The 23,480-nt window shown below is 42.2% G+C and overlaps 5 protein-coding genes across 5 annotated transcripts; 2 read left to right on the forward strand and 3 right to left on the reverse strand.

Moving 5' to 3' along the window:
* Positions 1 to 9: 9 nt before the first annotated feature.
* Positions 10 to 1,271, reverse strand: npb (neuropeptide B). Its single transcript, XM_088301627.1, has 2 exons — positions 763 to 1,271; positions 10 to 385 (listed from the first exon to the last, which is right to left on the reverse strand). Exons 1-2 carry the CDS (start codon positions 1,021 to 1,023, stop codon positions 257 to 259), a joined length of 390 nt encoding a protein of 129 aa, XP_088157753.1. The 5' UTR covers positions 1,024 to 1,271; the 3' UTR covers positions 10 to 256.
* Positions 1,272 to 1,661: 390 nt separating this feature from the next.
* slc26a11 (solute carrier family 26 member 11) lies at positions 1,662 to 15,482 on the forward strand. The gene is made up of 16 exons (XM_088301623.1): positions 1,662 to 1,819; positions 4,898 to 5,025; positions 9,549 to 9,706; positions 9,801 to 10,052; positions 10,248 to 10,440; positions 10,658 to 10,743; positions 10,921 to 11,143; positions 11,232 to 11,410; positions 11,495 to 11,567; positions 12,018 to 12,129; positions 12,199 to 12,254; positions 12,694 to 12,834; positions 12,911 to 13,038; positions 13,423 to 13,522; positions 13,600 to 13,733; positions 13,953 to 15,482. Exons 4-16 carry the CDS (start codon positions 9,840 to 9,842, stop codon positions 14,055 to 14,057), a joined length of 1,743 nt encoding a protein of 580 aa, XP_088157749.1. The 5' UTR covers positions 1,662 to 1,819; positions 4,898 to 5,025; positions 9,549 to 9,706; positions 9,801 to 9,839; the 3' UTR covers positions 14,058 to 15,482.
* Positions 3,619 to 8,981, reverse strand: LOC148332687 (N-sulfoglucosamine sulfohydrolase-like). The gene is made up of 9 exons (XM_088301626.1): positions 8,718 to 8,981; positions 8,034 to 8,194; positions 7,676 to 7,781; positions 7,213 to 7,583; positions 7,019 to 7,100; positions 6,741 to 6,944; positions 4,900 to 5,066; positions 4,447 to 4,664; positions 3,619 to 3,886 (listed from the first exon to the last, which is right to left on the reverse strand). The coding sequence occupies exons 1-5, from the start codon at positions 8,827 to 8,829 to the stop codon at positions 7,020 to 7,022; spliced, it is 831 nt and encodes a 276-aa protein (XP_088157752.1). The 5' UTR covers positions 8,830 to 8,981; the 3' UTR covers positions 3,619 to 3,886; positions 4,447 to 4,664; positions 4,900 to 5,066; positions 6,741 to 6,944; position 7,019.
* LOC148332688 (N-sulfoglucosamine sulfohydrolase-like) lies at positions 3,703 to 6,810 on the reverse strand. The gene is made up of 4 exons (XM_088303404.1): positions 6,741 to 6,810; positions 4,900 to 5,066; positions 4,447 to 4,664; positions 3,703 to 3,886 (listed from the first exon to the last, which is right to left on the reverse strand). The coding sequence occupies exons 1-4, from the start codon at positions 6,808 to 6,810 to the stop codon at positions 3,703 to 3,705; spliced, it is 639 nt and encodes a 212-aa protein (XP_088159530.1).
* A 1,709-nt stretch (positions 15,483 to 17,191) lies between the features above and the next one.
* Positions 17,192 to 22,364, forward strand: LOC148332689 (pancreatic secretory granule membrane major glycoprotein GP2). Its single transcript, XM_088303405.1, has 9 exons — positions 17,192 to 17,249; positions 17,979 to 18,761; positions 18,858 to 19,265; positions 19,691 to 19,899; positions 20,332 to 20,483; positions 21,290 to 21,532; positions 21,606 to 21,765; positions 21,858 to 21,933; positions 22,034 to 22,364. The coding sequence occupies exons 1-9, from the start codon at positions 17,192 to 17,194 to the stop codon at positions 22,051 to 22,053; spliced, it is 2,109 nt and encodes a 702-aa protein (XP_088159531.1). The 3' UTR covers positions 22,054 to 22,364.
* The last annotated feature ends 1,116 nt before the right edge of the window (positions 22,365 to 23,480 follow it).

Below are 23,480 nucleotides of genomic sequence, written 5' to 3' on the forward strand. Positions count from 1 at the left end.
ACACAGTAGTTTCCAAATTTGTGTTGATTTTTAATCGATACAATAAAAATTAATGGACAGAAATCAACTTTCTCACATACAGCAGTGGGGGTGCACGTCATGGTATAGAACACTCAAGTGAAGTCTGTAATGATACTAAACAAAAGAATAAATAATTAAAAAAATAACTGCAACTTTAAATGAGGGGGGGGAACATTCAAGAGTCTATACTGGGCGACAATGACCGTCTTCTGTACAAGTTGAGCGCACGTTGGACTCATGCGGACAGGCAGTCCAGCGAGTCCAGGGTGAGGAAGACGTCCGCCTTGCACTGGAAGGTGCCGGTTCCGTCCTGCAGCAACTCGCAGCTCTTCAGGTTTGGGGAGATGTCCTTCACGCAAATAGCCTTCAGTCCAAGTAACACATTAGTAACAAAGAAAATCCATTTCTGAGCTTATTCATTTTGGTCTGTTATTTCCAGTGCGTTTCCCAGCAAAATGTTTTCAAAACCCAAATCGAGTTTGAAATGCGTACCTTGAATTAAACAACGTAATGGCACTTTTACTTGCATGGCGTTTACGCACGCTCAGAAACGCTGGACGCGTGCTTTTACGCACGAGCTTCATACTTATTGGAGGTTTTGATTTAAAAAAAAAAATGTTCCACGTGACCATTTAAAAAAAAAAACGAATTTGAAAAGGCTTTCCATTTTGGAGAAAAGCGCCATTGCGCCGCACTGAAAGGAACAGAAGCACGTGGAAGAGAATGGCGCGAATAACTCACCATACTTTTGAGCAAGGAGACCTGCCTGCCAATCTCCGGAACAACGTTGGCACCGGTCGTCTCTCCGCTGTCCATCGTTTCTTGGGACTCGGACCGACGCACGTAAGGCGACCTCCGGATTCCAGAGAGCAAACCGGAGGCGCGACCCACAGAGTAGTAAGTGGGACCGGTGGACTGCTTGTACCAGGCCTGGACGGAGTTGCAGGAGATGAGCAGGGAAACTCCAACGCACACCACAGCAAACCTAAGGGACCTCTCCATGCCTGAAAAGCACTTGTGTCGTTACGCGCAGCTTTTTTTTGGGGGGGTGGGGTTGGGGGGCGAGTTCTTCTCAGTGCAAGGTCGCGTAGCGTTTGGTTGCCTGTTGGGTGAATTTCCTGCTGCTTTTATAAGCGAGATGCCAGACGTATCGTGACCTAGTACGTTCGTCAAATCAAATTGGATTGGAGGAGAGAAGACGATCTTTCGTCTTGATGAGTGAGAAAGGGAAGGGGGTGGGGGCGTTGTCGGTGGGGGCTTTGGGGAGTTTTTTTTTCCAATTGATCCGTTTGTGATGGATTGGAAGCTGTGCGAGAGAGAGAGAGAGAGAGAGAGAGACTACTACGTCAAACGCGTGCGTGATGCTTGTGGGGGGGGGGGAGTAAAGTTTACACCAGTAGTCCAAGACAGTGACGTAAGTGGGGCAACTCCAAGAACTCCGCAGTAACCGGGACGGCATTTAAATGCGGCTGTAACGAACTCACAAATGTTCATTGTTTATGACTTTTGGCGTGCATTTGTTTTCTGTTGTTAAGATCCCGTTCGTGATATACTTTATTTTGAAGTTGTAATTTGTATGCTAAGTGATTTTATTTTGGTGCTTTTCCGGTGTGTTCAAGGAGTGTAGATCCACAATCATAGCACGACGTAATTTAAGGAGGCGTTTCCAGAGGAAACAGGTGAAAAGGACAAGGAAAAGGTTAACGATCTTGACATTGCTGATCAAGGAATTGGTTTACGCAATCTAACGGCCGGAGTCTTTCTAAGGCTGCAAGCACCTGGCTGGAATGGGGACAAGGTATTTAATTGTTGTTTTAAAGCTATTGTTTCATCGTTATTTCGGTTGCCGTGATTTACCCACGTACAGGTGTTTCATGTCATAATTAAATAGCGTCTTTTTTTGTAGATTTTGCAGTATTGCGGTTTTTTTTTTTGTAACTTTATTTTCTCACGTACGGCTGAAGTTGCATTTATGTTTATTGTTGTTTGTTTTATACCGTGGCTCTTACGGTGTATCCACATTGGAATCAAGGCAACGAAAGGAATAAAAATGTTTTGTGGAACGTCAGTACGCTTCACCGTTGTCTGGCTGGGTTCGCTACAGCGGCCATGTGAACTGCTTGTCCTTCTTGGGGTCTCAGGTTTGGGGGGAAGTAACAGAGGATACTTTCTGATCAGGTATCTGCACGTACTTTGACTGTTTGCTTATGGGGGACTCCACCGACGGACTAAATAACTGAGCCTCAAAGTTGGAGAAATTTTAATGAACGAAATTTTAAAAAAAATTGTGAAAATATCTTAAAATTAGAACTCGTGCAACTTGCCACCTCGGTCACTTGGTCCGCCGGCAATAAGGTGTTCCTGGAAACTCGGACTCGGCTCCAGTTTTCCAACTGTAGGCGACGTAACTACAACACGCCGTTTTATTGTTTGGAACGCGACATTTCCGGGCTGCGTGTGTGCCATTCAATGTAACGTTCCAATGCGGCCAAACTCGACTGTGGAGTCGGCCTCCTCGCTGGAACTTTTTGTTCGCTGAACATTGAAGCTCCGAAGAGCCACGATTAAAAGCCATGCCGCTCCGCTATGCGCACCGATCAAGACAGCCCCAATTTTCGATGAGGTCTTTATCTGAACTTGACGCTCACGCGCTCTCTCAACGATTATATCGGTAGTCACTAATCGGCAACTGTAGTCGCGATTGGTCGACTAATCGTGTCATATGTAAATCGCCCCATAATCGCACCAGCAAGCAGCTGCTCTTATATGATCATCTGTAGTTTACAGACTTTTTTTAAATGATGGCAGCAACTGAAATTTGAAGGCGATATCTGGACTCAACATTTGCAGTTGTAAATGTTTAGTGCTACTAATCCTTGCAAACATTTCACTCTTTTTGGGCACCAATCTTTTTTTTTTTAGGAGTAAAATTAGGGAAATGCACTGTGCTAATGTGAACTAAAATAAATATTTTGTTTCTTAATTTTGTTTTTATTCAACCTTCATTGCTCCTTTAATATGCATAATTTGATCTACACATTGAAAATATGGTATACACCTAGAATAGAAAAAGAAACTAACGATTAGAAGGAACATATTCTTTGAGCACTGTAAATCAGTGTATTCGAACGACCTAGGTAGGTTATGTCTTATGTGTTGCCATTAACAAAGAACGTGGTCATATAGCTTACAAGACTTTCAAACGAGTGAACATGGATTGTGAGTTAAAAGAAAAAAAAAAAAACAAGCGCGTCCAATAGAAATAGGCCATCACTGACTGTGAATCAGTCTTGCTTGAAATATTGTGCCCAGAGGAAAACCAACAGAAATGTATCAATACAAAGTGATTTGCAGATTGATTTACTGATCCCAGTAGCAATGAATCATCAGCTCCATCCGCCTTCTGGGAGAAGACGAGTGAGCGATGCACTCCTCCAAAGAAATCATAAAATAGTTAAATGTCATGTATGGCATTTTGCCTCTCCGTAAGAGGCTCTGGATGATAAGAAAATACTCTATGTATGGAAACCGATTAGAGACGCCATTCAGTAATGTAATCAAGCATGATACCTTACCATAATATGAATTAAGAGGATGTAAAATGAAACGTGATTTATTTGAACTTAACGCATACAGAGTTCAGACTTTAATGCCAATCGAGAGGCACGTAGGTAGGTATCATTAGAGTCCATTGTAAAGTGGTCTGCAGTGTGGCTCCAGCTTGTCCTCCAGGACATAGTCTGCCCCGCAGACCCACGGATCCCCAGTCGCCCACTGCCATTTCTGGAGATTCTGCTTCAGGCTCTCCAGTACGTCACTGTAGGACGGGTCTGATGCTAAGTTCTTTGTTTCCAGAGGGTCTCTTCTGCATTGGCAATTTAGTTGAAAAGGGAAAAAAAAGAAATGTGTAATTAACACTTGATAAATACATTATTTAGAAATAAGAACCTGCAAAAAATAAGACTGACTTTCAATTTAGAAGGAGCATAGAACATATTCTTGTCAAGAATATTTTGGGGTTGACTTCCCCTTTAAGTGTGACAAACGCGCAAATAAAAATCGGGAAAGGCGGCAAACACTTTTTTACACCGCTGTGGGTCACCACCATCAAATAAAGTTTATTGGGGAGGAGGGTGCTGCAAAGAGAGAAGGTACTAGTGCCAAACAAGCAGGCAGTTTTAATGAGCATGGTTCGGAGTGATGTGGATTAGGGCCTATTATTTCATCATATTCAGAGGAAAATATCACATTGAAAAATGTCTTGATAGTGCTTATCCTAAAAAATCCTCAACAAAATAGTTGAAACGTGGGCCCATCTGTAAGGAGTTTCCTCTTCCTGCATAATGCTTGCATATTAATCTTTTTTTATGAGATGTTTTACCCCCCCAAAAGTGTGAGAATATTTTGTCGGTGATGAAAGCAGACCTGATATCGTACAGCTCCCAGCGGTCCCTGTAGTAATATTGCTGCAGGCTTTTGAACCAGTGTGTGGGCTCGCTCAGCCTGGTGCGGTTCAGCAGGTCCTGGAAGGTGGCCGAAACATACAGGTCCTGATCGATGGGGAAGGGCATGCGGTAGTGCAGGTTGTGGAGGAGGCGGTACGCCCCCTGGTGGACACAACGCATTGGGTAGTACATGCTCACCTGGTGGTAAACAGACAAAAAAAAAAAAGCTGAAAGACTCACACTCTGTACTAAAATGAAAGTAGATATTTGCGCTTAAAAAAGCTCGTAAAAGTAGTTGAATAGTGTACAAGTACTGATTCAACACACTCACTCAACTGTAAGTACAGCGAGGAAACATTTGTACTTCCCACTACTGCATGCTGTTTTGCTCGAGAAAATGGCCACCCGTCTGAATGTTTCTGCACCCACAGACCTCGTGCAGTGATTGGCTGGCGTAGACGGTGTTCCAGCTGCTGGGCTCAGCGACCAGGACGGGAAGCAAAGAGCGACCGGTGAGGTGGACTGGGACCGTGGTGCTGCCTGGGAGGCTGTAAGACGGGTAGGGAACCGAAAACCAGTCCAGGATGGTGGGAGTGATGTCTGCCAAAAGAGGACAGAGGTCAAGTCACATGACAATTCAAATATGAAAGAAATTAGAGGGAACATACGTCACACAACTAGTGGTTCTTCTTTCTCACACTTCAACTCGTAACAGAAACAAAAGTATTACTTTGGCGCCACCTTGTGGGAACCTGGTGTAAAGAAACTCAGTTGACGTGTTGAAGAACTTCAGTTAGAATATAGAATGTCGTCGATTATCCTTTTGACGGGTTCTCAATGACTCGTGGGTTAAAATAGTGGGGTTACACTGTATTTCCCAATTATATAATATTAAGTAAAACGGGCTGCGCAATCCAATTTTAATCATCACGATTTGGCAGCCATAATTAAATTAAGCCTGATCGTCGACAATATTTACATTTAAAATGTGGGCTAAGACGGACATCCAATCACGCACCTTCTCAACCAGTAATCAGCCAACCACCAGGGGGTGCACTTATGGTTAAGTCTTTCTTAAGATGCCCAAATAAAAAGCAAGGAAATTGCACCAGGCAGCAGGTGGAATCTCGAAAGGCATTATCATCTGTTGGCTGGAATTCCTGATTGCGTTTTAAAATGGCGGAGTTTTTAAATTTTGGGTCAATTTATAGTTTTCCTTTGAAACATTTTTTCTTTTTTCCCAATTTTCATTTTCAACGCTTTCCATACAATTTTTGACAAGTGCCATAAAAATACAGATGTTTTTGCAACATAACGAATACTTGTGATTTAATAATCAGGACTACGAGACTGAAGCGGCTCAAATAATGGATGGATGGTATACAGTCGCATACTCATCTACAGCGCGCCGGAACTGCGAGGATATTGGCACGTAATTTGTCACCTTTGCAACAGTATTAAATAGCAATAACCAGACCTCCGTCATTTGAGGTTTTTATTAGCCACTGACTCACCGGAGCAGAAACACAAGCACACAACAAAGACACCTCAGTGACTTCTTTGTCAGACAACCTGGGATAAATTTAGCTCCTAAGACGCAAAAGCTAAGATACTAAAGATATTAGTTTTTCCACCGATGTATCGTTTTAAGTTGCTGCCCTGACACCGGTTACTATTTCACTATTAACCAGGAATTGGATGCCAGCTTGTAGTAATAGTGAGTTAGACGTAGATCACAAAAATACACGGAGAGCCACAAACAGAAAATATGTGGAGAAAAAAGGAGGCTGAGGGAATTTGGGAAAAGCAAATAAGGCTCACTGTCCTCATATCCACACACAATATGTATACCCTTTTAGCTTTCCCACTCTTTGTGATGTTACAACAACAAATGTCAGTGTATTTCATTTAATGTGATAGACCAACACAAAGCGGGCAGCAAACGTCCGGTGGGAAGAAAAAGATCCATGTTTTTGGCCTTTGTGTTGACCTGGGAGGATGGGTGATATTTTTTTTTCTACAAACAGCTCAGAGCTGGTTGGTTCATGTGACCTCTCCATGAGTAGCATGCTGCTTCTGGTTGGTGAGCTTGGGTGGGGATAATAGTGCAGGGGAATAAAAAAAAAAAAATGCAGCTTTGGCAATCAAGCTATCGCAATGACAGAAGTCACAATTTGTGTTGGTCTATCGCAAATAAAACACACACACACACAAAAAAAAATGAATGTTCATGCTTGCAGTTCTTCTCAAGAGAATATGTATCCCACCTCTTACCTAATAAGCTGACATAGGCCTGACTGGTGCCTCCCCATCGCTCTCTGTGCTCTGGAGAGGACACCAGCATGGGCTCCGCTGTGCCGGAATGATACAGGTTGGTTCTGCCGTTGGGGAAGGGGATGCCGTTATCGGAGCTGTAGATGATCAGAGTGTCATTCTCATAACCGGCGTCCCGGAGCTCTTGGAGAACTAATCCAATACCTACGCAGAAAAATTAAAACTATTGTTTCACATGAATGAATTTGTGGTGCGGGTGCGCGGGGCACGTACTGCACCTTAGTCCAGTCGGCTAACGGTCGTATACAATGCGGCTAAGTCAGCTCGTGCGGCAGGTGTGTCCGGTACAAAATCGGGAACCTGGATTACACAACAGGTTAGGTCAGTCAGGTTAAGATTTATTGGGCAATTGACTAAAGAAAATCAACACGGAATACATCCAACAGCCTCATAATGGTCTTGAATCTCTGACCTTAACTTGCTCTGGTGTATAATATTGCGGAGTCCAGTCTGGAATTCTGCCCATTCCCATCTCCCCATTCCCAAACTTCTCACAGAAAGCGCCATACTGGGGCTGGGAGTGCCCACAGCGGTGTGTGTCGTGGAAGGCGACGTAGAGGAAAAAAGGCCTTTCTTCAGCGTTGGAATTGTTGACTGATTTCTCTTCTAGTTTTTGCTTTTTGTCAAAAGCTTCCTTTTTATGGGTCTGGAAAAACTTTCGGACCAGAAGTTTGATGCGGGTGATGTTCCGCCCCACCTGAAGGACAGAGTTGTTTTCCTCCGTGTACGCAAAGTCAAAAGGGTATACGGAGCCAGGACCAACGTGTTTTTTTCCAATTATACCTGAGAGTGAAAATGAGAGAAATCGGGTTGAACACACGTTTGCAAGTTTTATAGAACTGGTGGGTTGAAGAGAGATAAACTTTGTTACTAACCAGTGTGAATGTTAGCTTGGCTGAGGAGCAACGGCAGACTTTGGACGCCATCGAAAGAGTTGAAATGATGGTACCCCTGGTGAAGGCCAAACATGCCATTCTGGTGCTAAGAAGACAGGAAAAAATTGTTCCGTAAGGGCAAACTATTCGGGCGAAACGAGGACCTGACATTTTTGTGTTTGTGCCCCCTTTGCAGCTACGGTTAAATGCTCTTCTGAGAATACAGTCGAACCTTCAGGAATGACATTTTTTGATCATGCTACAAGACAATTCGATACGATTCTTGCCGCATGGATACGGTGGAAGTATTTAATGATTGCAAAATTGTTATTCTTGACATGGAACATGAGTGCATTACTTGCGGCAAGCCACTGAGGATGGTGGAGCGGCTGGGGGAGCAGCTACTGACGGAGGTGAAAGCGTTGTTGAACACGACACTGTGCTGAGCCAGAGAACGCAGGTGAGGGGTGTGGACCACAGAGTTGTTGTACACCTCAGTCTCAAACCCGGCATCATCCGCTGAAAAAGAGAGAAAATATGGATGAGACCAATAATTTTCTGCATTGATATTCGACATTTTGATGAATATCAGCGGCATCTTTTTTTTTTTTTTTTTTTTTTTTAATCGGACTGCTGATAAAGACATCAATATCAAACTAGGTTAGGGAGTTATTTGCGTATTGATTTTAAACTTGAGTTAGTGTTTTATAGGAATGACTGTCTTTCACTCTATAAATTGTGAAAATATCACTAAAAACGTTCTATGATTAGGTTATCTGGTTTTTATAGTGGAGTGTACAACCTGCTGTTCATTTGCACCAGGGATAACTTCAACCACAACGCATTTACCAACAATGACGCAACACATTGGGAGAAGCTAGATATTCCCCATCCATGGCCTGATTTTAAATATTTTTTAACCTGTCGGCTCAAAGAATAGTTGCGGCAAAAGCGCTAAAACTAAAAACTTCTGGTCCTTTGTCGAATCAGATTTTTTTAAAATTTCACCAAACCCTAAAAATTTTAAACGTAAAAAACTCACCGATGATTAGAAGAACATTTCTTTTCTTGCACTCCCCGAGGCTACAGAGAAGCAGAATCGAGAGAAATGACTTGAACAGTTTGGTCATATTACTAATTTCCGGGTTTGTCATTTGGAAACTTCACGTAGTTGAAATGGGAATATTGGACAGTTTCACATTTTCTATTGGAATGCAAGCTACATTAGTTTACAGTAAAAACGTAATACAATTTTTAAAAATGTCGTCTTCCGCAAACAAACCCGCCCCCATGTAATCACATGACCGTAACCACGTGACGTTTCACAACCGGAAAACTCGCTCGGGATGCTTTTTTTTTTTGGAAGTGATTCGTGCACCACTGTGCGGCGAATGAGGACCTGTGCAATCGCAATTGGAAAGACAAGTATGGATCATATTTTTCTACGAATTTGTCTTGCCATTTTTATGATCGTCATCTAATCACCACTTCTATAAAATTTGATTTTAAATATCTTTGTAGTTAGTAGTTTAGCCGCGCTTTGTGCCGATTTTAAACAATAAATTTATCCTCGGTTGTCAACTCGATACTACCCATGTAGTTTCAGTACTGTAATTGTTTCTATGCAATATTGCAATAATGAATATGCGTATAGAAAGTCTCATAACAACAGAGAAAGTTGGTGCTTGATTGTGAAAGTCGATGTCATATGATTCTCATGTGCTCATAAACGTGTTATTGTTGTTGAGAGTCGAGTACGCTAAACACCGAGCTAAAATGCACCCTGGCTTTTCAACTCTTTGACTATCAGGCGTGTGTGTACATGACAAATGGAGATGAATCTTCTTCACATGCATTTGTTTTGTGCTTGCAGTTTAGTGTCATGAAACCACGGACAAAATGAGAAGAGCAGAGATCTTTTCCAGAATGCACATTATGTCACCAAAGAGGTACCAACGGGCCAAGTTAGAGGAACAAATAACAGCATGAGTGGCGTATAAAACAAAAGGAGGAACTTTCTGATCTTGCTTTGTATGTGGATTTACTACTGTAACTACAATACTGCAATTAATACTGTAATTACCCGTATTTCACGACACTTCCCTCAACTTGTGACTCCTGCCAGGTTCTCCTCTTCCACACCCAACTCAACCTTTCCTTCACAATGGACCAACCTCTGCTGCAAAGAGAAGAGAAAGAAAGACAGAGAGGCTGCTGCTCCAGCAGTATGCTAAAAGCATGGTTGCCCATTCTCTCCTGGCTACCCAAATACAATCTCAAATGGCTTCAGATGGATCTCCTTGCTGGGCTCACTGTCGGGCTGACAACGGTCCCGCAGGCCTTGGCCTACGCAGAAGTAGCAGGCCTTCCCGTGCAGGTGAGTCCTATCTATAAAATGTTTTTTCCATTTTTTTTTTTTTTAATTTTAATTTAGAAAAATATGTGCATGTGTGGGTTTTCTCCGGGCGCTCTGGTTTCCTCCCACATTCCAAAGACATGCATGGTAGTCTTATGAGATAAAGTGATCATTTTGTAGCAGAGTTGCCGCCAATTTCAACTTTTGCACACACAGTACGGGCTCTACTCTGCCTTCATGGGAGGCTTCATCTACACCTTCCTGGGGACATCCAAGGACGTGACGCTGGGTCCCACGGCGATCATGTCCCTGCTTTGCTTCTCGTTGGTGGGGGGCGAGCCGCATCGCGCCGTGCTGCTGAGTCTTCTTTGTGGTGTCATCCAGGCTTCGCTGGCATTATTGAGATTAGGTGAGCGGGAATATGATTGGGGGGGGGGGGGGTTCTGTTTGAGTCGTGTGAAAACAAAGTGATTTTAATTTAGTCACACTTGACCTGAGAAAAACGAGAGTTCTGTCGTATATTTTGTGGTCACAATGAAGCGATGTGGTGTTACATTTCGCTGCGTCTTCTACTTGGCCGGCCACGCTACGGGTCAAAATGTGACATGCAAAATGTTCCATTGCAGGCTTCCTCTTGGACTTCATCTCGTTCCCTGTTATAAAAGGCTTCACTTGTGCTGCGGCAATAACGATTGGCTTTGGGCAGGTGAAGGTGAGGTAATTGCACAAAACATTACGCACCAGCAGTTAAAACGCTCTAACGAGAGCGATAATAAAATGTTCTCCGAATTGAAACTCGAGAACAAATGAACAAAAGTTGACTAGCCATCAGATTATTTTGTGGTTTATGTGATATCTGTAACATTTTCTTTTAAAATTCTATTTCTAGAATATCCTGGGGCTCCAAGATATTCCCCACGAGTTCTTCCCACAAGTTTACTACACATTTGACAAGATCCTTGAGGCCCGAATAGGCGATGTAGTCCTCGGTCTGCTCTGTGTCGTGTTGCTGGTGACGTTAACGTCAATGAAGACAAGTCTGGGACCCGATGACGATGATGCTCCCAGGTTCTCCAGGGCTGCCAGACGATTTGTGTGGGCGGTTGCGACAAGTCGGTACCAGCGCACGGCACTCCATTCATTTCCCGTGCAGCATGTGTGCTCAACAGTTGTCCAAAATGTCGTTTGTGTTCTGATCAGTGCGCAACGCCCTCCTAGTCGTGGCCGCGACTTTTTGCGCCTTTTCATGTGAAGCTTACGGCTTTCATGTCTTCACAATCACTGGGAAAACCTCCCAGGGGCTTCCACCCTTCCGGCCGCCGCCCACCTCGGACACCGCCGCCAATGGCACGGTGGTAACGTTTGGAGAGATTGTAGAGGTAAGGAGTCCAGGTGAGGTTGTGACGTCAGTTCTTGCGACCTCACGGCTCGTTTCTTATTCTTCCTCTTTGTGCGGTGCGCAGGAATTTGGGGGCGGGCTTGCTGTGATTCCTTTCATGGGATTGCTGGAGAGCATTGCAATCGCAAAAGCATTTGGTGAGTTTTCCAAGGGGATGAGGTTAAAGATGGGTAAATATCTTCACAAGGTTCGTTAAAATGAATGAAATATTTTTGAGCGCAGCGTCGAACGCTCAAAGAAGCGAAGAACAAGATTATAGCCACAACGGAGGAAGCTTTCATTTTTGAACAAGAACCTCTCTGTTACGCCCCCCCCCAGCAAGAAGAAAACAATTCGCGCCTCCTCACCACTCACTCTCCGCCGCAACGACAAACATGAGCATTTTTGTTGCAAAACAAACCTACACCGTAGAATTAATACTCGCTGCGCAAAAAGGGCAAGGAGAGCGCCACTGCCAACTACTGGAAGGGATGTGTAATTACACTTTATTGGAGTCCGGTGGCAAAAAAGCCCGTTCCCCAGGTTTACACGCGCCTCCTTCAGCATGGCACCGCGATGTTTGTCTTCATCTTCTTGTTTATCCTCAGCCAGGAAGAACAACTACAGAATCGATGCCAACCAGGAACTGTTGGCAATCGGGATGACCAACATCATGGGCTCGTTTGTCTCGGCCTACCCTGTCACCGGCAGCTTTGGCAGGTGAGTGAGTGAGAATGAACGGACAATGTGTACTTAATGTACAGATTCATCTTTTGTCGTCATGTTTAGGACTGCCGTGAATTCTCAGACGGGGGTTTGTACTCCAGCTGGAGGAATTGTCACCAGTGAGTTCACACACTCTTGCATTGACGTATTTTAAAAACGTGACGAAATGAATTTGTCTTACAACAAGGTATTTCTTTGTTTTTCATCCTCCGCCGACAAGTCGCAGCAACATTATGCGCCACTTGCGCATTCCTCAATTTAATTCGAGTTGATGCCGGGCGTGAGAAGGGAAGTGTTGAGTTTTGGGTCGACACCACCAAACTACATCAGTTACAGAAGTCCTTTGAAAAATTTTAATGCATGAATATGTAAAATGATTCACCCTTGACTTGCCAGAGCGCTGACGAGTCAAACATTAACATGACAATTGTCTTTTTGGAAGTTGAGTAGAATCGAAAGCACCGACTAAAGTGTCTACGACACACGAAAGAGCGTTATATGAGAATCTGATCAATGTGAATTGTTTGGCATATAAAAATGTTTTCTTTTTTTTCTCAGGTGTGATCGTGTTGCTGTCTTTGGCGTTCCTCATGCCGGCCTTCTGCTACATCCCAAAAGCTTCTCTCGCTGCTGTTGTCATCTGTGCAGTCGCTCCAATGGTTGACCATCACGTCGTGGCTAAGATGTGGCAGATGCGTAGTATGTTTCTGTGCGTGTACGTCGTGTCCTTTTCCCAGTTTGACCTCATTCCGTTGTGCCTCCGTGTCGTCCCCAGAGCTTGACCTCCTTCCTTTCATTGTGACATTCCTGATGAGTTTCTGGCAGGTCCAATATGGAATCGTTGGAGGTGTGGCGGTATCTGGAGCCTTGCTGATGTACACCATGGCTAGACCTCAAATCAAGGTTTTCCAGTGCTGTTTATTGTTGAGGGGGAACTTGTTGGCTTGTAGAATTTGACCTTGAGTAGCAGTCGCCTTTTTCTATGCGCTACCACAGTGCAACTTTTGGTTTGTCTTATTTTGCACCTGTGCAGCTTCCGCTAGATTCATACCACCTACATGACAGAACTTAGCCAATCAAATTATTTATTCAGAACAGCTTTGCGAGTGATGTGAATAGGTGTGTGGGGGTGTGTGTGTGTGTGTGGGGGGGGGGTGTGTGTGTGTGTGAGCACTGGTGTCATAAAAATTAGCGGAAAATGAGAACACAAATTGTTAACTACATCTTTCTAAACTATACATTTCTCACATGCCGTTGTCGTGTCTTCCATGTTCCTGTTACGTGCAGATTTCCCGTCAAGGTGTGATGCTTATCGAGTTGGCCAGTGGGCTCAGCTTTCCTGCTGTAGAACATCTGAGCCGCATCATACACACTCAAGCTCTGCAGGGTAAGTGTTCAATCAAAAGAGTTAACCGTAACCGTAAGAGTGACGATCACCGTTTTTCTTTTCCTACCGTTCACCAGTCTCCCCTCCGCAGTCCGTTGTGTTGGATTTCCGTCATGTCAGTGTCATAGATTACACGGTGATTAATGAGCTAAGCGACTTGTTGAGGCAGTTCAAACGCCAAGATGTGCATCTGATCCTTTCCGGATTGCAGGTATACCTTTTTTTTTTTCTGTATCTGTTTGTTTTTTGTTTTTGTTTTTGGGGACTGCTCCCACTTCACTCAGACTGGTTCAGTATTTTGTTCTCCTATGTCTATTTAGACCACAATGTTTCCTACCTGCAAAAGATGCTATATGAATACATTTTGACTGCATGCAGTACAGTGTACTGTCTAAAATCTCTTCTTCTCTGTTTTTGTTTCTCCCTCCAGCCAAATATCCTAAATGTTCTTTTAGCCGCAGATCTGGAGGGCTTCAGATATGCTGACGGTGTTGAGACGGCACTGCAAATGGGATCAGGAAACTTCAATTTATAATGCAGCAAGTGTCCAGCCACTGTCTGAGGGAGAGATGTTTCCTGATGCGCGCTAAACTAAATGACAGATCACACATGGACAAAAACGATCGGGGTGGAAGATGGGCTCCAAGTACCCGCTTGGCAGATCTGTGATCTCCCTGGCCAACTGTACATCATTTGCCCGTTGAGGTCTGCTTGCCGTTCCTTCTAAATGTACTTTGGGGGCTTTGATCTCCCGCATGGACTCCAACAAATGAGGACTTTTAAACAGAATGAGAGCAGTCACTTAAATTTAACTGCACCGAAACTCGGCTTTGTTCACGCCCACGACGACGCAACGCCACAGTTTCGAACTGCGTGTGTCTGTGAAAATACCAAGACATGTCTAGCCCTCCCAAGCACATATTTACACCACGCCATGCGCCAGACATGAATATAGAGCCCCAATGGTTGGCCGTGTTCACGCCCACAGTGGCGCAAACCTCCCGGAAAATACCAAAGCTGGTCTAGCCCACCTGTCCACATATTTTCACCAAACTGTGCACCCTTGAAATTAAAGGGTTTGACCGAAGTTGTCAAAGTGGTGGCAGGACGTAGGGTCTGGAGGGAAAAGGTAAAAAAAACAAAAAAAAAAACACGTGCACGCAATTACACACACATTAGCATAAAGATGCGAACACACATTTCAAATTCACATTTATTTTCTGCCTCCCTTGGCACGTTTTAGACATTCAGATGACACTACATTCAACTTTGATTGAACTTTGAAGCTCATTCCAGCTTGTTTTTAAATGATGGTGCAACTTTGTAGGCGATACTGTGGCCTTAAAAGTTTTAGCTGTGAATGTTGAGTGGATTTTAAAGTGGAACCAAAAACTAGTGTATACACTTGCACTGTGGATACAATGACATTGTCTTTAAATGGAAAAGGAACACATTTTACTCTTCTCTGGTATTAATCATTTTAAAAATGTTGAATACAGTGAAATCATACAAGTAAAATTAGTAAAAAAAAAAAGCTGCCGCAACTTAAACCTGCGGTTATATTTTCAAATGCATTTTCAATTGCAGTTTTTTTTTCCATTTTTAAACCATTAAAATACTGTGATCAAACTTATTATATGAAATTCTTTTTTTTTGGTATTGCTGTTTTTGTAATATTCTGACTAAGATGAGTGACTGCACCATTTAAAAAAAAAAAAAAAAAAAAAAAAAAAAAACTTTCATTTATGATAAATGAATTCTTCCCAGCTGTTAATTTGACCCAGCTCAGGATGACTAATCATAGATTGGAAATCGATGTTTGTTTTATCCAAAAGAATGAGTTGATGTTTTGTCAGCACGTCTGTACCTTATCTTAAGTACATACCTGTTCTGTATTGTGCTTCGAGTCTTCCGCGAAGAGGATTTTGGAATTCAGGTATTAAAGGTCAATGAAAACGAATTCTTAATGTATTATTTACCGGGCACAAGATGGACACTGAACAAATCATTTTCAGTCAAACTTCAGGGAGTTACAATTTTCACTGATGCTCATTTACTGCTGAGTGACCACACACAAAATGTGGTCGATTGAGTATGCTGCTATATATAAAAAAAAAAAAAAGCCACAATGACTTAAAAAAATCTGGACTGTATGTCATAAAATCTACTTGACCCTAAATTTGCTTAAAGTAGCAAAGAAGCATAAATACTGCTCGTTCCATAACAAAATCTGCATCACAAAAATAACGACCTGAATCTTACGATGGCCACATTTATTCAACGTTGTTCTCTCAACTAGCGTTGCGAGATATCGGGGAAAAACAAGCGATATGGATTTTGGCTGTGGCGATATCAATACCATAGCGATTATAAAATGAAGGAACAGTACACACAATTATACTTGAAATAAAGACGATGAGAATGTAATGCTCGTCAAATGGCTTAACGAACGTTCTCAATTTTTAGACATGAAAAATATAAATTCATTCAAGAAGTGATTTTTTTCCGCATTTCTTTTTTTGTTGTTGCTATGACCTTTTTTGTCGCCGCCGATAAGTGTTTGAGCAAGAATACTGACACAAAGCCTCCTTAGAAATAAAGTTATTCCTCATTAATAACGTTTTTGTTTATGTGACGATGTCCCCAAATCAATGATTTGCTTTGTTGCACGCTTTCATTTTCAGTTAATGTTAAGCGAATTAACACTTACTGGAATGGCGAGTGCAATTTTCTTCAGACAAATTGGTCCTTGATGAAATTTTACTGGAAAGAGTACAATAGTCCTGTTTGCAATGAGAAGGAGTGGCCACCACACCATTTTTATTTTTAAACCAGGACAAAGTATATTGTTCAGCATTTCTTACAAAAGTAGATAACATCTCTAAATTTAAATAATTAATATGCATTGTTTGCTGCCGATAATATGTATTCATATGAACTATGCAGCTCTTTCCGTTATTGCATGTACATGTAAATGAAAATACTTAAATGGACTCGTCGATATCCAGAAAATTAATATATAGGTACCGTATTTTAAGTATACGGCACATGAATCTGCCATTTATTTTTTCCGTACTGAGGCTCCACATTATACGAGCAAAATCAAAGAACCTCTCAAATATTTTTTCAATGTGACAATTGAAGGCTGACTTGCTCAAAGGAGTCTATTTGGTTACGAATAAATTATGACATGATCTATTCACGCCCATATCATTCCACGTGCTACACTTTGACATTTGCGTCACCTCTTTTGAGAGAAAGAGATAAACTTAATTTATCACTCTAGTGTTTTTTTTAATTTATTTTTTTCAAATCTCAAGACCTAGATTGAATTTCCATAATGTGTGTTGGCTCTGATCTTTGTGTGGCAGTTCTGTTTGATGCTATGTCATATTTACCAATTCTCCGGTATCATTACGGTCAAGGACTTATTTTAGTGTCAAACAAATGATTGCTTTGTATGAGCTTTTGACACCAAAGGCCGGCTCACAGTATAAATTCTCTCACACGCTGGTCACCTGCAACATGATCAACAACTCCGGGGCTCCCTTAATTTCTCAAGGTAACCAACTAACAAAAAAAAAATTTGTTTGAATTGTACATTTGCAATCGGTCTAACATTGGGGAAATTGTCTTTTCAGTAAGTTCTGTTTGTGGTCCGTTATGAAGATGCCTGGAGGGGTCTTATTGTCCCTCATCCTGCTGCTCAACATGGGAAAGATTTCAGGTATACCATTTTTATAATTATACCCATTTTGTTGTTCTGTTCTTTTCTGGTAGCTAATTGTAAAATCGCATTTTCCATATTATTTTTTTTTGTGTTACACATTTCCTGTATATCCATTCTAAATGTCAACACCATAAAAATGTACGCGCAAAATATGTACTCCTATATATCACTGTATATTGTACATTATTTGGGAGGTTAATAAAGATCCACCCAAAGATTCATTAAAATAGCTTCCCTAACGCCGGTTGCAACCGTATCATTTGCACAATTGAAAATCATGATTTACTCAAAAATCCGCATTAATTTCTCTGTTCATTTGATCAAGCAAAACTCAATTAATGAGTGTCTATTTAGTGTAAAGCGGGGGTGTCAAACTCAAATCCACAGTGGGCCGAAAAGTAAAAATTGAACAATGCTGTGGGCCAACATTGAATTTTTTTTTAAATAATATAAATGCTCATTTTTTTATTGGACTTTTTTTATGAGTTGTTGTATGAATGCAATGTTTAGTTTTATTACTATTATCATATAGAATGTAAAATGGTATAGGAGTCATTTGGTATAGCCTCGTGGGCCAAATATAATTACACTGCGGGCCAAATCTGGCCCGCGGGCCAGAGTTTAACACCTGTGCTGTAAAGTATTTATATATGCTTCTTTTGACTGCATCCATTTGTCTTCGATTCCGCTTCTAATGTGCTGTAAATTTCAAATGTGTTTTGTCAGGTTCCGTTGTTTCCAGCTGTGACGCGTGCCATGGAGAAGCAACGTGCCAAGAGTCACGCGGAAGAGGCGACTCCATTGCCGGCTTCTCATGCGTCTGCAGAGATGGCTTTGTCGGCGATGGTCTCACTTGTTACGATAGCTTGGTGTGCGCCGATGGCTCTTGTTGCGGCCGAGGTTACGAATGGACGCCTGGCTGGGGCTGCGCGGACATTGACGAGTGCTCGCTCCCTCATCAAGTCTGCCCGGCACCTCTGCGTTGCCAAAACACACCCGGCTCGTATGAATGCCGCAACACTGGCGCGCTCTCCAGATCTGGCCTTCCCTCACAGTCAGTCCAGTTCTCTTGCGGAAACACAGTGTGCCCAACAGGCATGGACTGCGTTGGGAATAGATGCGCTGACCCCTGCGAGGACTACACGGTCGTGAATGATGACTGGCGTTCAACAGAGTTTCGGTATAGTCATTCCAACCTGGCCAATTGTGACCGAAATATTGCGTGGCGAGGCTGGTATCGCATGTTTCTGGGGAACAGCAGTGCACGTATTCCTGAGAGATGTATTGATGAAAACATGTGTGGTACCCACGCACCTTTGTGGTTAACAGAACCTCATCCCACACAGTCGAATGTGATTGCGAGTCGCACGGTGTGTAATAAATGGGAGCGACAATGCTGCCGATTACCTTCACACAAAATCCATGTGAAGCTTTGCTCTCGTGCAGCTCACAGCTACTACGTGTACAAACTTGTGCAGCCAGTGACATGTCGTCTTGCTTACTGTGCAGGTATTGCTTCTTTTGTATAAGATTGAGAACTATTCCTCAGTTAGTTGATGTGAATGTCTGTGTGGTGAATTAACAGCTAAATTCTTTTTTTTTCAGAGGTTTATAGAGCTGATTATTCGACACCAGGACCTGAAATTCATTCAACGACACAACGCAATCCCATGACAACAACACCAGCGCTGCCCGATGAGGGGGAGGTCCGTCTGGCTAATGGCGGAAACAGCTCCTGCTCCGGCAGAGTGGAAATCTTTCACCGCGGACAGTGGGGAACGGTGTGCGACGACTTATGGGACTTGAACGACGCGCAAGTGGTGTGCAGACAATTGGGCTGCGGCAGGGCCCTTGCCGCCCCCCAAAGGGCTTTCTTTGGACAGGGCAGTGGGCCCATTTGGCTAGACGACCTCAGATGTACCGGAGGTGAAGCAAATCTGGGAGAGTGCACTCACCAAGGCATTGGATCGCACAACTGTGGTCACCAGGAGGATGCTGGAGTGGTTTGCGAAGGTAAGTATCAATACTCCCTCAACGCATCGATACTTGGTATTGGCACAAAAAGTATCGCAACGCATCGCATCGCAAAAATATATTTTATATAAATATTTATATATATATATATATTATATATTATTTATATATATATATATATATATATATATATTATTTATATATAGATTTATATAATATATATTAATATTATATTTATATATTATATATATATTATATTTATATATTATATATATATTATATTTATATATTGTATATATATTATATTTATATATTTTTTATATATATATATATTATATATATATATATTTTTTTTTTTTTTTATTTGTATATTTTATTTTCATGATGTATTGGTAACTTCTTAGAAAAAGAAAAAATGAAAAAAACTTTTAATCTCAAAAGCCATATTTGTTTTCTTTGTTTAGGCAATCAACCTTCACTCAAACCTTCTCACCTTATTTGTGGCCCGGACAAAATCCAAGTGGGCCTAAATTCAGCTCGCTTAACAAGCGCTGGTTTCAACCCACACACTGGCAACCTGGCGGTCCGCAACTGTACCTGGGTCAGGGTGCAAGGCGACGTCGTGTGGTACGAGGTTGACGCTCAGGCAAATGCCTGCGGAAACACGCTGACGGTAAAAACAAAACAAAACAAAGAACACTACACTAACACACCTGTACTCTCAGCACACATTTATTTAAAAATGGCTTCTATGCCAGTCTAGTTATCATGAATTTTAGATCTCATCTAAAATCGCTTCTCTTTTGAGTGCCAGTGGACAGTATAATAAACATTTTCCGGAACACCACTGACAGCCACCCTCATATCAACGCTGTCATATGAAAAACACTTCCGAATGTTTTTTTTGTTGTTTTTTTTTAAATCTTTACACAAATTGAGTTTATGCATTACACACATCCCATTAACGAGAAATATAAAAAAATAAAAATGTGGACATACTTGTTTTTCACAGCATAGCAACGATATGCTACATTTGCCTTCGAGGTCACATCGCCAACATTTAAACAGAAAGTGCTCTTTATCCTCGCCATTATCTGTCTTTCAGACCAACGGTACACACGCCATCTACTCCAACAGTTTATTCATCTATTCATTGTACAACGCATCCTTCTCTCCCGCTGCGGATCTTCCTTTCTCGTGCGCCTATCCCCTGGACACAGACAGCAGGCTTAACGTCGCCGTCAGACCATTCCTGAGGTAAGTTGGGAGTTATTTTGTGAATGGGATTACAAAGGCTGCCATAAATCATTGAGACGGTGCTCATATGGAAAGTAAATGGGAGTCTTGCAAAGTTGTTGTACAGTTTGTCCAGCTCGTGTTAATTGTGAATGTAGATTTTAAATACATTTCTATCGTGGCGCTTTGTATCAAGTGTAACAAATAGGTTTTTTTTTTTTTTTTTTCCATTCTAAATCACACTCTAGTTAACAACGCCACAAGCGCAATGCAAATCATTCCAAGTCTCCAGTCAAATTCAAACGATGAGAGACTCCCATCTAGATCAGAGGTGTCAAACATACGGCCCGCGGGCCAGATCAGGCCCGGAAACCGGTTTAATCCGTCCCACGAGAAGATTTGTACAAAAGTATAAAAATAAGTACGGCCCAACGGAATAAACAACCGCCCCAAGATTCATCAGTAAACTTAATTCAATTAACTTCAGATCTTTTAAAATGTATTGTAAAATTTAACGTGGCAGTCCGTGAGACTTTCGTTCACAATTTATAAGCAATGCTCAGATGGGTCGAGCAAGTTGAACAAAGAAATTGCCTGGATGTCACAAATTAAAAACACAACCTTAGCTAGCAGTACATCAATGTGTTAAATATGACACATTCAACTCGTTGGTAACACCAGGACGGCATGCAAATAGCAATAATCTGCCTAATATTGACGCCAATTGTTTTATGTTATAGGTCGTGACTTTACTGGTCTAGTCGGTAATCGATTTTTCTCCATGTGGCACCTGATCTACATCGATGATATTTACTCTTTCTTGACAGTCTTGGGGGCGGCATTGTTGGCTCGGGTGACAAAGCCAGAGCCTCCATGGTCCTGTTCCGCAACTCCAATTATACAGAGCCTTACGCAGCGGGGGCCGTCGTCCTTCCCGTGGGCTCACCGTTGTATGTGGGGGTCTCGGTGAACAAAAGGGATCCTACCTTGACAATTGTTCTGGAGGACTGCTTCGCCTCTCACTCCTCAAATCCTGCCAACCTTGAGCGATACTCTCTCATCCACAACAAGTATGTGTCCGCTCAGTTGGGATTCATGACTGAAAGATGACGCTAACCATTGCTCTCCCCTTGACCGTATTAGATGTCCCGCTGACCGCCAACAAGTGTCTGTGGTTGAGAGTGGCTCATCCCTCCGGGCTCGTTTCGCTGCCCTGTTTTTCCTGCTTCAAGGGGAATACCGAGATGTTTATCTCCACTGTAGCCTCAGGCTGTGTGACCGGAGGAGGTACTCTTGCATTCCGGTGAGTGTTATACTGTCTTCCAGTGTTGCAAGTGTATTAATGCATTAGTTGTAATGTTTTCCTACTGCTCTTCACTAACTCCCACCACGTAGTTTTGCGCAAGGAGAGAATACCGCTCTGTCTCGGACTCTGCTCCATTGAATCCGCTCACCATTGGACCAATCACTTGTAAGCATACTCATTCATGTATCGGGGTATACAGTATGTTGACAAAATAGAAATAATTGAAAAGGCCTTTTCTCCCTCTTTCCTTTTTTTTTTTCATCAGGGGATAAATCACCTGAGTGACATCCACTAAAAGAGTGACCTGGGTGGGAGGTGGGGTGCACCCAAGACTGTTCAGCAGTCAAACATAGTCCACAAATAGACAAGCGATCATTCAAACCTATGGGTAATTCAGAGTAATTCATTAACCTAAGAAGTACGTTTTCGGGATGTGGTGGTGGGGGCGACCGGGGAGTCCGGAGAATATCCACGCAAGTCGGCAAAGAAAAATGCAAACTCCACACAGAGATGTTTCAACAAAGATGGGACTCGGACCTCCTGACTGTGAGGCGGACATGTTAACCACTAATCTCACCGTCCTGCGATAGCATGATCATTTATCACAAAATTCCATTCCTTTCATAAGTGACAATGTCTGATTTATAATAATCAACAAATCATCTTCGAAATAAAGGATCATTTAAAAAAAATGTCTTGTGGTCTTTATTAAAACTAGAAATAGTGAAGTGTGTTACTTTGCAAAAAATATTTTTAAATGTTTTCATGGAAGATGATATTGACAGTATTTTAAGCGGAAAATAAAAGTGCCAATACTCTCCTTATTTGACTGTTGCCAGGTAAAATCGGCAGTGACTCAACAGCAGATCATTCAATTAATGTGTGTGTATATATATATATATATATATATATATATATATATATATATAATAAATAAATAAATACAGAAACATGTTAATTAATACCTTAATTGGTGATTTGACCAGTTATTTGTCCATTCTTGTTCTGTCCAATTATTGTTGACATCGCTAGCAACAAGTGAATCAGAAGCGCTAATGTTACAGCTAGGTGGCCGCTGTTCGGATCAGCAAAAAAACAAAAGAACAAAAGAAAACAAGATTAAGATAAATGTTGCCCATTAAATAAAAATAAACATTGACCAACACAAAATGTGAAATAAAGCCATTTACATATTAACAGAGCATTTGACCCTTTTTTGCCGGTCAGTTCCCCTCCCTCCGGTCACGATCTCAGTACGGTTCCGGCCTCGACCCTCCGGCCATACTCATAAAAATTGTTGCCATGGAGAGCGAATTACAAACTAGCCTATCACTGACAAAAAAAGGAGAGAACAAAAACGACGCAACAGCCCTTGAACTACTTGCTGTTGCCTGGCTAACGTCGGCCCTCTTGAGGAGCTGACCTTCACAACAAATCCTGGAGAGGTGGGGGCGATTTATTTTTTTTTTAAGTTTGTCTTCATCCCATTTATGTGAGCCTCAGAAACGTGATTACGCGCACTTTCGGGACTGGTATGGATACACGCTACCAGTTTTTCGTAATGGGAAGCATCGTGTGTGGGGCTTGACCATCTTTGCCTTCGAACTTCCACTAAAACTTCTTCTCCCATCACATTTGCAGTGAAGCTCATTCATGTTGTGGCTCACGGTTCATATATACGAACGTAAAATCAAGCTAAAATGGATATTTTA

The sequence above is a fragment of the Idiotropiscis lumnitzeri genome, chromosome 8 (assembly GCF_059441095.1).
Source record: "Idiotropiscis lumnitzeri isolate Australia: NSW breed Sydney's pygmy pipehorse chromosome 8, RoL_Ilum_1.0, whole genome shotgun sequence".
NCBI lineage: Eukaryota > Metazoa > Chordata > Actinopteri > Syngnathiformes > Syngnathidae > Idiotropiscis > Idiotropiscis lumnitzeri.